At 35.7% G+C, this 16,523-nt stretch overlaps 1 protein-coding gene across 1 annotated transcript in view; it reads right to left on the bottom strand.

Annotated features, from left to right (window-relative positions):
* VPS50 (VPS50 subunit of EARP/GARPII complex) overlaps positions 1–16,523 on the bottom strand; it is a 149,448-nt gene that overhangs the window by 86,065 nt on the left and 46,860 nt on the right. The window contains 3 exon segments of the mRNA XM_007472019.1: positions 12,466–12,606; positions 14,028–14,126; positions 15,518–15,560. Of these exon segments, the coding sequence (XP_007472081.1) occupies positions 12,466–12,606; positions 14,028–14,126; positions 15,518–15,560 (283 nt within the window).

Genomic DNA, 16,523 nt, shown 5'->3' with positions numbered 1-16,523 from the left:
CTACAACTTACCAGTCACATGCCCTTAGACAGTAAACCACTCTGGATATCTCAGGTTCACCTTTCATGAAAGTGTTAGAAATTCCTGGATCTGCTACCTCTTCATTGGTTTAATCCATTCACTTATGACTAGATACCTAACACTGCAACTCAGTTCGAGTCCCAATTAATGGGTGATTCATTTAGTATAAAACCAGGAATACCAAGGCAGAGGAGAGACATCTTGCAAGTCCAGTTCAGTGTTCTTACCACATATCAATGATAGCAACGAAAGCCTTGAATTAAGCAATTTAGAAAATATTCACACAGTGAGACACCCCAAAGAACTAAATATAGCATGTCTTAAAATTTTTTTAAGAATATATGGGAAACAGAGGGCTTCCCTGGTGGCGCAGTGGTTGGGAGTCCGCCTGCCGATGCAGGGGACGCGGGTTCGTGCCCCAGTCTGGGAGGGTCCCACATGCCACGGAACGGCTGCACCCGTGGGCCATGGCCGCTGGGCCTGCGCATCCGGAGCCTGTTGCTCCGCGGTGGGAGAGGCCACAGCAGTGAGAGGCCCGCATACCGCAAAAAAAAAAAAAAAAAAAAGAATATATGGGAAAAATTTTTATGAACATCCCATATTTTGGAATAAAAGATGGAAGAACTTTAACTAAAGAGAAAAATAAGAAAGGGTAGGTGTGAAGAAACTGAGGCCCTAGGTCATGTACAGATCAATGGTATAACAGCTATTGTGGTATAACACTTCTCACACAAGAAAATTTCAGCATTGGAGAAGAATGGAGAACCATAAATACCTCTATTTAATGTTAATATTTCTAATGAATTGTCAGAAAAGGATTTCCCCCTCCAACCTATTCTAGCCTCCCACCCAAAAGCTGAGGAAAATACAGGCAACTGCCCTTCACTTAGGCCTAAGATTCGTGTCCACTAAGAGATGCCTCAGTGGTCACCACTAGTACTGAGACCAAAATATGTCCCAACCCACATGGGCCCAAGCTGAGTCTCTTCAGAGGAGATTGATTTCAGAGGTTTCGTCCTTCGAGGCATCTGGTTTCTCCCATGCAGAGCCCTTCTCAACTTGTTTCCTAGTTGAGTGACACTGATCACCTCACCTTCAGGGTTGTTATTTCTCCCAGATTCTCTCTGTATCGTCTGACAAAAGAGATACTGGGTTTAGTCACCCAAGGCTTAAATTCCCAGCAAAGAAGGTCGTCTACAAACATACCTCTTTTACTTCCACAAGACCAGAAAGAGTCAGGGCTGAACACAGCTTAGATGCCGTCTTCACTTTGCTATTGTTAACTGCTAAGAGGAAAACCCCAGTTAATAGCTTTATAGGCCAAAGCAGGAAAAATAATAAAGGCTCTCTCCTATTCAGGTCAGCAGGCATTAAAACAACAATAACCTATTCTGTTCAATATATATATATTTTAGTGATAATATTTTAATTGGACAACTCCTTTTGGTTGTTCAAAGTGCTCTTACTGATGCTCTTAAGTGTCATATAACCGTCTCGGTTCTTTGTGGCTGTCTGGAGGGGTGGGATAGGGAGGGTGGGAGGGAGGGAGACAAAGAGGGAAGAGATATGGGAACATATATATATGTATAACTGACTCACTCTGTTATAAAGCAGAAACTAACACACCATTGTAAAGCAATTATACCCCAATAAAGATGTTAAAAAAAAAAAAAAAAGGAAACCTGGATAGAAAAAAAAAAAAAAAAAGAATATATGGGAAATAGAAATTTACTTATCAAACATTTCTCTGTGTTCCAAAGCTATTTTCCACTTCCATTCTAAAGCTAGTAGTACCAATTTATTCAGGGAAGGTTGAGAGATGAGAAGAGGAAAAAGGTGTAGTATTTCAGAACTATCTCAAAAATCATGCAGAAAAGGAGGAATATTTTAAGTAACCTAGTTTTTTTTTTTGTAACTCACAACCTCCATACAGATAACATACATATCTAGTAACCACTGATCACAGGTAACAAATATCCTGGGGGGGCAGGATTTAGACAAGATTCACAAATCCAGATGTTACAATGCAAAAAGCTCAACACAGCATTACAACTAACCTTCACTATTCAAACATCAAAAGTCACTCCTTAATCAAATCTTGATTAACACTTTTACAGAATCCACAGATCTGATTTCCAATCTCATCACTATCAGTTAAGAGTAAAACTTTGTACCTCCCATCTCTACTACTAACCATCCCAACCAACCTACCTGGTCAAAATTAAAATCATGAAATTAGCTTGTTAAAACCAGCAACACCTCAGCCTTAATTATAAATAATAAATTTAATAAGAATCTAGAGGCCATTTTCACACAACAGTGTAAATCCAGAAATGAATATATGCAGCCTTTTCAAATCTGAAGCACACAATGAAAAAAATGTCACCTTTTGAAAGTTGCTTTGGTGCAAAGTGGTAAATATGGAAAAAAGAGGCCGCTAAATTTAGCCTTTTAGTTCACATTAATTTACTTTTATACTTATCAGAAATCTCTATTACCAATTACCTCCAAAAATTTCAGGAATATGATTTTTTATATTAAAACATCAAAATAAAAATTCTTAGGAGTATCCTTAAAGTATTATTATGCTCTTGTTTCACTTTGATTTATCCCTCTAATCACATCCTGACAAACATAAAGGGAGCAGATGTTTTGGCATCCTCAGGTTTAAAACTCCTAGTGCTGCCATCCCCACCCCTATCCAAACACATACACACACACACATACACTAATAGATGGATTTCAAAAAAAACAACAAAGGCTTATCAGCATCTTTAGATAAATGCTATTTGCACAGTGAGCTCACATCACCAGAAGCTGCTGGAAAGGACTACTGTTTAGCTGGGAGGTTTCTGGAAATATGTTGCAGGTCAAAACAGCACTAGGCCCAGGGAGCTAAAAATATCTCTGGGAAGGCTGAACTCTGGACCTAAATAAGTGGCTGGGCCAAGCAATTACAAGATCTCGCCAACCTCTAATTACTTCTGTAAGGACCAAGCTGTACAAAATATGAATAGCTTAGGTACTTTCTAATCACTGGAAATCAGAGTGGTGCTCAGTATAGTGCAGTGGATGGCACATATTTGGGCTTGGGTCCCAACTTTGTGACTTACTTGGTCATGACTCCAGCATTTCACGTCATATATCTAATGCCAAGGAATAAAGCAAACAACCTAGAGTCTCTCTGAAGCTTTAAAAACTATGACTCTACATAGGTAAAATATGCATATGCTATAGCAAAACTTTCCTTATACTAAACTAGATTCATTCATAATTTAAAAACATGAAGTCCGAGCCACAGCAATCAGAGAAGAAAAAGAAATAAAAGGAATCCAAATCGGAAAACAAGAAGTAAAACTGTCACTGTTTGCAGATGACATGATACTATACATAAAAATATCCTAAAGATGCCACCAGAAAACTACTGGTGCTGATCAATGAATTTGGTAAAGCTGCAGGATACAAAATTAATGCATGAAATCTCTTGCATTCTTACACACTAACAACGGAAGATCAGAAAGAGAAATTAAGGAAACAATTCCATTTATCAGTGCAACAAAAAGAATAAAATACCTAGGAATAAACCTACCTAAGAACAGTAAGATAATGATGAAAGAAATCAAAGATGACACAAAGATGGAGAGAGAAACCATGTTCTTAGACTGGAAGAATCAATACTGTGAAAATGACTAAAATACCCAAAGCAAGCTACAGATTCAATGCAATCCCTACCAAATTACCAATGGCACTTTTCATAGAATTAGAACAAAAAAATTTTTAATTTTTATGGAAACACAAAAGACCCTGAAGAGCCAAAGCAATCTTGAGAAAGAAAAACAGAACTGGAGGAATCAGGCTCCCTGACTCCAGACTAAACTACAAATCTACAGTAATCAAGACAGTATGTATGGTACTGGCACAAAAACAGAAATACAGATCAATGAAATAGAATAGAAAGCCCAAAGATAAACCCACGCACCTATGATCAACTAACCTAAGACAAAGGAGGCAAGGATATACAATGGAGAAAAGACAGTCTCTTCAATAAGTGGTGCTGGGAAAACTGGACAGCGACATGTAAAAGAATGAAATCAGAACACTTCCTAACACCATACACAAAAATAATCTCAAAATGGATTAGAGACCTAAATGTAAGGCCAGACACTATAAAACTCTTAGAGGAAAACACAGGCAGAACACTCTATGTCATAAATCACAGCAAGGTCCTTTTTGACCTCCTAGAGAAATGGAATTAAAAACAAAACTAAACAAATGGGACCTAATGAAACTTCAAAGCTTTTGCACAGCAAATGAAACCATAAACAAGACCAAAAGACAACCCTCAAAATGCGAGAAAATATTTGCAAACGAACCAACGGACAAAGGATTAATCTCCAAAATATATAAACAGCTCATGCAGCTCAATATTAAAAAAACAAACAACCCAATCCAAAAATGGGCAGAAGACCTAAATAGACATTTCTCCAAAGAAGACCAACAGATGGCCAAGAAGCATAAGAAAAGCTGCTCAACATCACTAATCATTAGAGATATGCAAATCAAAACTACAATGAGGTATCACCTCATACCAGTTAGAATGGCCATCATCAAAAAATCTACAAACACCAAATGCTGGAGAGGGTGTGGAGAAAAGGGAACCCTCTTGCACTACTGGTGGGAATGTAAATTGATACAGCCACTGTGGAGAACAGTATGGAGGTTCCTTAAAAAACTAAAAACAGAACTACCATACAACACAGCAATCCCACTCCTGGGCATATACCCAGAGAAAACTGTAATTCCAAAAGATACATGCACCCCATGTTCAATGCAGCACTATTTAAAATAGCCAGGACATGGAAGCAACCTAAATGTCCAACAACAGAGGAATGGATAAAGAAGATGTGGTATGTATATACATTGGAATATTACTCAGCCATAAAAAGGAACAAAATTGTGCCATTTGCAGAGACATGGGTAGACCTAGAGTCTGTCATACAGAGTGAAGTCAGTCAGAAAGAGAAAAACAAATATTGTGTATTAACGCGTATATGTGGAATCTAGAAAAATGGTACAGATGAACCTATTTGCAAAGCAGAAATGGAGACACAGATGTAGAGAACAAATGTATGGACACTAAGGGGGGATGTGGGGAGTGGGATGAACTGGGAGATTGCGACTGACATATATACACTACTATGTATAAAATAGATAACTAATGAGAACAGACTGTACAGCACAGGGAACTCTACTCAGTGCTCTGTGGTGACCTTAATGGGAAGGAAATCCAAAAAAGAGGGGATATATGTATACATATAGCTGATTCACTTTGCTGTACAGCAGAAGCTAACACAACATTGTAAAAAACAAAACAAAAAAAACAACACAAACATCTTGGTGAAAAAAGTCATTCTCATCTCCCAGGCATTTTATCATTAATACTAAATATTTACACATGAAGACATGTAATATGTATGGTATGAATGATGCCAACTTGGAACTACGTAACTAGCACCCTCTAAATTGTGAAATACACAGAAGGGGGCTCCTTTACTACCATCCTCAGTTTTGTCTAATTGCTACTAAATGGCCTTAATCAAATGGAAAGCTTAATACTATAAAACAAGCAAAGCTTGTGTTATCAGAATATATAATTTATCTTTCAAACTTTCAAGTAATAAAATGCTGTGAACCCCTATGCTAAGATTATCACCAAAAATGGGCAGTATTTAAATGTAAAAAGACAAATTAAGAATATGGTTTCTTGGCAGGTTTTGAGAATGGCTTTTACCAGTAAATTATTTTGTTTCTGCTGGCAGCTGTGTACGTCTTAAAAATAGGTTGGTTCTTTAACATTTACCCCCATCCTCCACACACACACACACACACACACACACACACACACAATCACCCAGCAGTCTAAGTTACATTGATAGTTTTAAGGGTTCATAGACTTGGGCATCACACCTGAGCCAGTTTCAAGTGACTAGAAAACCCCTTCACTTCCAGCCAAGAGAGGGAAAGCTGGTTACTCAGATAACATCAGCCCAAAGCATGTTCTCCATAGGCACTCATTAGTTCCAGCATATGGTAGAAACCACCAAATCATCATACTTGGTTTAATCCAGTTAAACCAAGCCAGACAACCTACTGTTCCTTTCACTTGCCCTATGCTCTTCTTTCATGCCATTGCTCAGGATATTTCCTCTGTATCCCTGTACTCAGCCACATACACAGTGCTTCTTGAAATCCAAAACCAACTCAAAACTTGCAGGCTCCTCTTTTGCCTCCTTAAACCCTTAAAGAACTGTGTTGATCCCATTGACACTACTGTATATGTTGTTTGAACTTTTCTTATTCTACCTCTGATCATAATTAATGTGACCTTACTAGGTTACAAACTCTTTATAACCATATTTACCCTTGCTGAGCTCAGCCCATTACTTGACTGATTAACAAAAGCTGGGTAATGACAAGGGAAATTGGTTTACACTAAGTCAGAGCACTAAGAAAGTGGAATCTTGCATCTTCTACCAGCATCCATGAAACAGTAACAGGCTAGCTTGTTAATCTGCAAGTAGGATAAAATTTCAGACCCTTCAAAGTTCTTGACAATCCAAAGAGTAAATGGCAGGGAAAAAGGAAGAGACGGATAAACTTTCCTTATCTTTTGATCATTAAGTTTTGAATATTTAAAATTACCAAAACTTATTTTTTATTTTACCTTAAATATTTAGAAACCAATATATAACTCTTATATTTAAAAAAACATTATATAACTCATATAAAAAAATTAGCTGGATGCTACTATATAAGTGATAAGAATAAATGTGACATCTGAATTCTTAGAGTATTTTAAAAGTGATCTGATAAAGCAATCAAGTAAATAGCATTATTCCTCCAACTGAAAAGGTTTCTCTAGTAAGAAAGGAAAGGTCCACTCACCTATCCAACCAAATCAACCAAGTTAACCTCAACAATCAATGAAATGTCCCTGTTTAATTTCCTTCACATCCTAAATATGCTTGAGTGACAAGCTACATAAATTAGTAGTGATATGCTACCTTCTGCTATCTGACAATTAAGCTATTAAATATAAAATAATCAGCATTCATGTGCACAGCGAAAAGGATAAAAGCAGACACTACTGATGAGGAGCATAAGTTGAAACACACTTTCTAGAGGGCAATTTTGGAAATATAAACCAAAGCCTTTGGCAATGCAATTTTATTTTTCATCATTTATCCTAAAGAAATAATTAATGATGTGTGCAAAGATTTAGCTTTAAAAATATTTAGTACAGGGCTTCCCTGGTGGCGCAGTGGTTGGGAGCCCGCCTGACGATGCAGGGGACGTGGGTTCGTGCCCCGGTCTGGGAAGATCCCACATGCCGCGGAGCGGCTGGGCCCGTGAGCCATGGCCACTGAGCCTGCACATCCAGAGCCTGTGCTCCGCAATGGGAGAGGCCACAACAGTGAGAGGCCCATGTACAGCAAAGAAAAAAAAAAAAAAACTACAGTGTTACTTATATTATTTCCAACTTTTGTCATTATGAACATCAAAGAAAAAGAAACTGGTTAATTAATCCACAGGATCTCTTACAATGAAGTACTGTCAAGCCACTAAATGGTATGTGCATAGCATATTTACTAAAATGAAAAATTGTTCATAACGTAGCAAGTGGAAAAAAATGTTCTAAATCTGTGTGTACAGCATAATCCTACTTTAAAAAGCTATTTGCTTATATACACATTAAAAGAACCAGCTCTGCATACAGAAATATTTTTTATTTTCTTCTTTTGCTTATCTGTATTTTTCTACAATCAATGTTTTAGGTGTATAATTTAAAATACATGTATTTTAAGAGTAAACATATTAATTAATGATTGCTGAATTTGAGCGACTACTTATATAATCAGTATTCTAACTCCATAAAGACTGTGAGTGATATAGAAACATATAAAGAGACTAGTTTAAGAAGTCAGAAAACAGAAAAAGGATATGGAGGCAGTTAATTCTACAGAAAACCCAAAACAAGATGGTTACTACAAATGAACATTAAATTTAGCACTGAAATTCCTGGCAGCTTATCATCATAGAGAGCCTGTATACTCTCATACTATTTGATAAGAGAAAATATATTAATTCTTCACAACAGAAAGTGCCCTGAGAATTTAAGAACAGAAATAGCTTTTTGTCTCAAGAGGAAATTTCCCTAGGCTCTTATATGAACATCAAAATAAACTATACCTTCAACAGAGATCTTACTAAAAATATTTATTGACTCTCAAACTGCCACTGAATTACAATTCAATATCAAGAGGTATTATTTATAAGAATCAAAAATTTAAAAACTAGAAGAATGGAACATTTGATGAGCCTTTAGTTGGTCTTTCTATGATGTATGCATGTAAAAAACCTGTAAAAGTACATGGCATGGAGAAAGTGCTCAATGTTGGTTTTCTTTCCCTCTCAATCAAATCTGAAAATTGATTAAGTGAACAACGCGCAAGTTAGAGACAAAGAGGTCAATCCAATATACTTAAGAAACATTTACTAAACACCTCCAATGTGCCAAAAGGAGAAAATACATATTGAAATTATTTCAGAAAGCTTTTTCTAAAAGAAACATTACATTTTTCCCCAAAGTATTATTACATTATCAAGTTCATTTCAAAAACAGAACTCAGGGGCTTCCCTGGTGGCGCAGTGGTTGAGAGTCCGCCTGCCGATGCAGGGGGCACGGGTTTGTGCCCCGGTCCAGGAGGATCCTGCGTACTGTGGAGCGGCTGGGCCCGTGGGCTGTGGCCACTGAGCCTGGGCGTCCGCGGACTGTGCTCCGCGATGAGAGAGGCCACAGCAGTGAGAGGCCCGTGTGCCGGAAAAAAAAAAAAAAAAAAAAAAAAAAGACAGAACTCAAAACTCATTAAAAGCATTTCGAACTGAACAGTTGAAAAATGGTTGAGAACACTGCAGCCAGCTTAGCCAGCTCTATTATCATAAAATTAATCAACAGTATCCTAATTAACATCTTGAAATAAGCTCCCATGGGAAACCCATCAGCCTGCCAAAAAAAATGTTAAAAAAACAACAACATTTTTTTTTTTAAAAACTGATGCATACTTCATAATCTTTCAAAAAACCTACAAAATGTTTCTCTACAAGGTCACTAAATAAAGAGCTTCCACTTGGTATCTTTAAATCTCTCCACAAACTGGTGTGAACATGTAGGGTACATCAATGTATTGATAAACGCAATCACAAAAAGGCTTTTTAATCAGATAAAATAACCACTATGCCCCTTTACATTGGCCCTTGCCAGAAATGAGATTTAATTCTCATTTGAAACTTTTGCTTCTAAGAAGTAGTCCTTTATTTGTGCTTCAAGGTAATGTACATATTTTTTAAAAGAGCCTAAATTACTGATCTAAAACTCTTTAAGTCGATACATTCAAGAAAAAACAGGAAACTAGACAAAGATAAACTATAAAAAGAAAAATTGTGCCTTTAATTAAATCACTTAGAAATTACAGTTTAGTAAAGAAAGTACATTCAGTTACAAAATGACTTCAAAAAGTTCAAAGTCAACTAAACTTTTAAACTTAGAGCAATGGTGACAGAACACAAATGGCAGACACTTCATAATGGGACAGTATGCTGCTGGCCTTAAGAACGCTGAAGTTCTCTGTTTACCAGAGAAAATAAAAAACAGAACACTAATTGTGCCCCAGGTTTCTTTGTAAAAAAGAAGGAAAAAAAAGGAGTTCAATTTCATTCTAGCCCATTTAGTAATAGACTGACATCTGTGAGTGGTTTAAAACAATACTGTGGGGCTTCCCTGGTGGCGCAGTGGTTAAGAAGCCGCCTGCCAGTGCAGGGAACATGGGTTCGAGCCCTAGTCCAGGAAGATCCCACATGCCACGGAGCAACTAAGCCCATGTGCCACAACTACTGAGCCTATGCTCTAGAGCCCACGAGCCACAACTACTGAGCCCGTGTGCCACAACTACTGAAGCCCGCGTGCCTAGAGCCCATGCTCCACAACAAGAGAAGCCACCGCAATGTGAAGCCCGCGCACCGCAACAAAGAGTAGCTCCCGCTCGCTGCAACTAGAGTAAGCCCACACGCAGCAACGAAGACCCAACACAGCCAAAAATAAATTTATATTTTAAAAAAACTTATAAAATAAGACTGTGAATAAGAACAAGCAGATGATTATCTCTTTTCATTTCCAATCTCTTTCCATTTAAAGGAAACAAAATGTTCCCCTGTTAACAGAAACACTATCCCTCTATCAACTCTAATCAGTGTACTATTTCATTTATTTCAATCTTTTTTTTTTTTTAGCTTCTGTGATTATTACTCATAACCATTATCACTGTTTTCAAGTGCTCAGCAAATGGACAGAAAGGCTACTATTACCAGACACTGTGCTGAGCAGAGGGGATCAACAGTAAGATCCATTGCCACATTCCATAAGGCAGAGGGCCTGGTCTTTTCAAAAATGGGATGCCATGAAAAATATAAGAAGGGGAAGTGATTGTCTAAAATAAAAGACATGGACATATATGCACACCAAATGTAAAATAGCTAGTGGGAAGCAGCCGCATAGCACAGGGAGATCAGCTCGGTGCTTTGTGACCACCTAGAGGGGTGGGATAGGGAGGGTGGGAGGGAGACTCGAGAGGGAGGAGATATGGGGATATATGTATATGTATAGCTGATTCACTTTGTTATACACCAGAAACTAACACAGCATTGTGAAGCAATTATACTCCAATAAAGATGTTAAAAAAGAATAAAAAATAAAAGAGCTAAACTGATACAAACTACCATATATAAAATAAACAATAAGGTTCTACTGTACGGCACAGGGAACTATATTCGATAACCTGTGATAAACCACAATGGGAAAAAATACAAAAAAGAACATATATACGTATAACTGAATCACTTCTCTGTGCAGCAGAAATTTTAAATCAACTATACTTCAACACAAAATTTTAAATCACTTATTTCAATTTTCAATGTTATATTTAAACTTTTATCTACAATTAAGGACTTCCTTCAAAATATTGCTACCATACAGAGAAAACCAACTGCCCAAATGCCTGGGCTCTTCCTTCTCACTTCCAAAATCTGCCAGTCAACACCCTGCACATATATCCTGAGGGCTCTGTTGTTTCTTTCTTACCTGAAACTCGGTTGCCACATATGCTCCTACACCAGTATTTCATCAATAATTATTATCAGTTAATTTTAATTAGGGCAAAAATGATTCCCAATTGCCATATATTGAAAAATTAATAATTGTACATTCTAATACAAGCCTCCTTCACAAACCACCTCACTTGCCTGAGTTATGCCATTCCAGATCCTTGATATGTGTTCTCACCAGGAAAACATATTTAAGTTTCCTCTCATCAGCTTACTGATTGAACTTCTAAGGCTTCCTTCCATTTTTCCTCTACTGAGCTAACCACTTTCATTTACAGAACTCAGTTACTAAAAGTCCACATCTTTTCATCAAACTAAATAAATAAATCTGATATGAGATAATCTCTTCCTAATCTTACCTGGTTTAAATAGATCAAATATAACTCAATATTATAAAACAAATTAAAACTTACTTAGGCTTATAAGAGATATTCACATCCCTGTCTGCCAGTAACAGCACTGACTTAAATACTTCCAAGAGGCCTGAGGTAATTTCTAAACTTCCTTAATTTTTTATCAAGAATAGTGCCAAAGAAAGTGGGCCACCTTAAAATGCATCATATTCTTCATCTCATTATTCAGCTCCTCTAAGTCTGTTCTTTCAACATTAAAGAACCTATCATACCTAATTCTGTTAATAAGTATCAAACAGAATTCATGCTTTACCAGGCTTCCTTTAAAAGCAAATAGCACCCCCATTCTCCTAGAGGTTCATCATTCTCTTTTCCTCACACTACATCAATCCATCAGCAAGAACAATTCGAAAGGAGAACCCAACTCAGTTCACTTCCCACCTATGGATTATATTACCCACAGCCCTATGTTTCTTTAAGAATGAAAAAGAAAAATTGGTTACAGATGCTGACAGAAGCAACATTTATACACATGGCAAGACTGATTGAAAGTATGTAATGAAAATCAGCAAAGATGATTGCTTAAAAGCACCCTAGATGCTATCACAGAAGAGAGTTAAGACCCTGAGACAGAAGGGTAAAAGAAGCTATAAGAGGGGAGAGAGTCCATTTAGAAGCAACCACACTCCACAAATCTGTACCATCTCATCAACCTTTACTCTTTATGTGACTGAATCTTCCAGTTTCTCTATGAGGAAAAGAATATGGGAGAAAAACTGTTTGCAAACATATCTTCAAATAGTAGGCTCTAAAATAATGAAATATAAACTTAAAAACTAAAATAGATATGAACAATAATTAAGTTATGACATACCGTACAGAGATCCTTATATTGCAGCTTTTGGAATTTTGTATCTGTGTTTCCTGCACATAGTTCCACATAACCAAGAACAACTTGAAACACGGTATTATGAATGGCTTGGGTGAAGTGCATATGAAGTTGATCCATTGCTGTCTATGGAAAGAAAAAACATACAACATAATCTCATATTATTAAAATAAATTTCAACAGATTTTAAAAACACAGGAAAAAATCTTTACCAATTTTAGCTACAGCACAAATAACTATTATACACAGAATTATAAGTGTTGATTATTTGTAAATAACCCTGCAAATAACCAGAACATCATACCACTAAAGATAAATCTGAATTGTGAACACTGCTCTGTTGCTCTGTATTTATCACTGGTACCCATCCTACCTTTTCCCAAACATGTCATGCATAATCACACCTTTGGATGCCTTCTGCCATCATTCCTTTACATTTTTCAGGATACTCAATGGTCATCTTCTCAGAGAAGCCTTTCCTGACTATTCTATATAAATCAGTACTTTGCATCACTCTATCCACTTACACTGATTTATTTCTTTAATGTTTGTCTCCCTCACTAGAAGGTAAGATACATGAGGGCCTATATCCAGGTGCCTGGAGCAATGCACATAGCAGGTACCCATAAATATTTAATGAGTCAAAGAATTCATCTAATGGGGGAAATCAGAAGTTATAGTTGTATTTTCAAAAGTCTTTAAACATGTCCCTCGAAATTACCAAATGTCTTCCTTCTAGTATTTTTCCCTAGGTATAGCTTCAGATATAAAAACTAATAAATTACAATAAATAACCAAACTTTATTCTTATTATAAAATGTAAATAGGGTTTAAATAGTTTGGTAAAGTCTTCAATTTCCTTCTAAGACAAGAGACCATTTAAGGGAAGAAAACATTTACACCTATCATGTTTGGATGTTCTCTAGAAAAATGTATAATCCTATATTTGCAGAAGATATAATTAATTTTCAAACTGTGGCCTCTACTTCAAATTTTTCAAGGAAGCCCTTGAGAAGTAAGAGTATGTAAAGCTATGCATCATGGGAGCAGTGAGGACATTCTGAGGATAATAGAATCCTTTGAAAAAATCTGATAAATGCAACGGACCTGTTTTACAACACATGTACACAATGCACAAAAGTTTACATACCACTTTGAGGGAGTCATAATGGCCCATCTAGGAACCATGAGGCTCCAAATTTAGAAGTTCTTATTCGGGACCAAGAGTTGAGGTAAAAAAGACTACAATTCTCTCCCACTGAATTATCTCACAATATACTTTTTAAAAAACCTACATAGAATGGTGAAAATATTAAACTTGAGAAACACTTCATAGTTTAGAACAGACTTCTGTAATGTTTTAATCACACTACACACACTCTGAGCCTATGAGATCATGTTCCTATTGTTAATACAACATAAAAATTTACTTTGTTAAATGAAACTTTTTAAGCACCCTATATTAATAATAATATTCAAACTTAAGCAATCATGAAGATCAACAGATTCCTGATTAAGAAAAAAGAAAACATCCTTTCAAAACTAACCTGTGTTTTCCCAAGAAGTCGATAAGCTTGTTGAACCTTGGTATAATGGTTAATGTCAAAATTCTTGCAGATTTTGGACAGAGCAACATCCAACTGTTCCTGTATAATTAAAAGAGGAGGCAAGAGGTGGTTAAGGAATTATATTTTCAAGGTAGTAAGAAGAAAATATTAAGTAAAACTAATTTCTCACTTTAACTAATATCTAAACACATTTATTATTACACTGGATTTAATAGTCAAAAACAAATTTAAATAAAATATAAATAAATTATAATTCTTATTACCAGCTATACTCAAGTTTATTGAGATGTTATTAATATGAGTTTTTTAAAAAACCATGCCTAGTGTTTCAAGGGACACAAAATAATTATCATAGTCTCTAAAGGAATTTTAGTTTTTAATTTTACTTAACTATGTTTCTTCAAGCATCTGCTAAAATCTTACAATTACATGAACTGAGTTTGTAGGACTACTGAAAAATAAAACAATCCTTCTGTAAATTACTGAAAAGCAATGATAATTTTCAAGAAAACTACATTGACCTTAAAAGTACATACCTCAAGGTACTGACTGCCCTTTCATATCTAAATGTACCAACTTTGTTTATGGGTTTCTATCTCAATGATTTCATTTTAAGATAAATATTATTCTGTACTTACACAGAAAATTATAAGAATGAAAGAAACTGAGCTTTGAAAGAAAGTCCTCATTAAAATTTTCACGTGATTATTTACTTAAGGGATTTTCAAAGCAGTTCTATTTATGTTTATCAAATAAACTGTCATTCTTACAATTAGGAAATAATTGCATTTATGATCAAAAACTACTTTCACAAAAGTCATTTGAAAGTCTAGCCTCAACTTTTCTAAGTACTCTCATCAGGAAAACAATAAAGTACCAGAAGAAACCAAATAATTCTTATTAAGTTTATTTAAATGAGCACTCTGCTTTGCAAAGATTCTGAGGAAAGAGATGAACTCTGAATAAATGTAGGAGGAAAAGGCTTTATGCTCACAATAACATAGCTTTTCCTTTCCAGTTTCTACATATTTGATGAATTATATGAGATATTATGAGGTTTAGGAATTTAGGAGGGTTATCATCAGCCAATAATCATTCTTAAATAAATAAACTCACTAAACTAAAAAGGAGTAGCAGTTGATAATCAAAAAATAATTAATACATGGTTAAGTATTTTGCCTATGGTTTACATGAGAACACACCTATGACTAACAGTTTAGGGATCTTGCTGGATATGGTAATATTTTCAAATATTCTTTTCAGATCCCACAATTCCTAAAGTATTATAGAGAGTACAAGTAAATTAACATTAACTTGACCATGCACAGATATTCCATATGAAAAACACAAAGTATAGTGATGTATAAACACTGATAATAACATGAAAGTCAAAACATAAGATGCATCTACGCTATTCAAAAACCTCTGAAAAGAAAAAGTCATTTAACTTAATATATAATTCTTCTTACCTCAATTTGCTCTAAAGTATCTTGCAGCTTTGAATTCAGTTCACTATTAAATAAAACAGAATTAGGTGTGTCAATCTTTAAAGGAGACAAACTGAATAAATAAATGCACAGATCAATAGTATGAGCAGTAAGTTGTGCTGCTGATCCTACAGAAAGTACAAAAAGGCAAAAAAAATAAATAAAAGGAAAATAATCAGAAAGGAAGAAACAGAAGAGTCTTCACTAGCAGCAACAGGATTGTGTGGGCAGAAAATCCTGAAGAATCTATAGATAAAACTAAGAATTTAAGAATTAAATACTGATAGCAAGTTTTAAAGATAATAAGTTTAATATAGATGAAAAGTAAAATGTCAAAAATAAAATTAATCCCTATATATTAGAAACAAAGAATTAGACAATGAAATTTTTAAAAATACAATTTCAAAAAACCAAATACCTGGGAATAAATCAAATAAAAAATATACAATACAAAATACAGCTAAAATAAAGATAACAACTACATAGAGGTATATACCATGTAAACAGACTAAAACCTTCAATATTGTTGATATCAGTTCTCACCAAAATGATCTCCTAGAATAACTGAAATTCTAATCAAAATCCCAGAAGGCTTTTTAATGTAGAAACTGACAAGCTGCTTCTAAAATTTATGTGGAAACTCAAAGGGCTAAGACCAGTCAAGAATACTGTGAAGAACAATGCTGTAAGACATATACTAAAATAGCTTAAGGCTTATTATAAAGTTACAGCAATAAGATAGTGTGGTACTTATTATAAGGATAAGTAAACAGATCAACAGAACAGAATAAAAACGAAGGGTAAAAGCCTTAAACATTCCCTGGTGTGGTGGCGCAGTGGTTGAGAGTCCGCCTGCCAATGCAGGGGATACGGGTTCGTGCCCCGGTCTGGGAAGATCCCACATGCCGTGGAGCGGCTGGGCCCGTGAGCCATGGCCGTTGAGCCTGCTCGTCCGGAGCCTGTGCTCCACAATGGGAGAGGCCATAAC

This window comes from Lipotes vexillifer, unplaced genomic scaffold, assembly GCF_000442215.2.
Source record: "Lipotes vexillifer unplaced genomic scaffold, Lipotes_vexillifer_v1.1 scaffold1704, whole genome shotgun sequence".
NCBI classification, from domain to species: Eukaryota; Metazoa; Chordata; class Mammalia; order Artiodactyla; family Lipotidae; genus Lipotes; species Lipotes vexillifer.
Note: the sequence above shows the minus strand (reverse complement) of the source record. Positions and strands in the feature narration are given on the sequence as shown.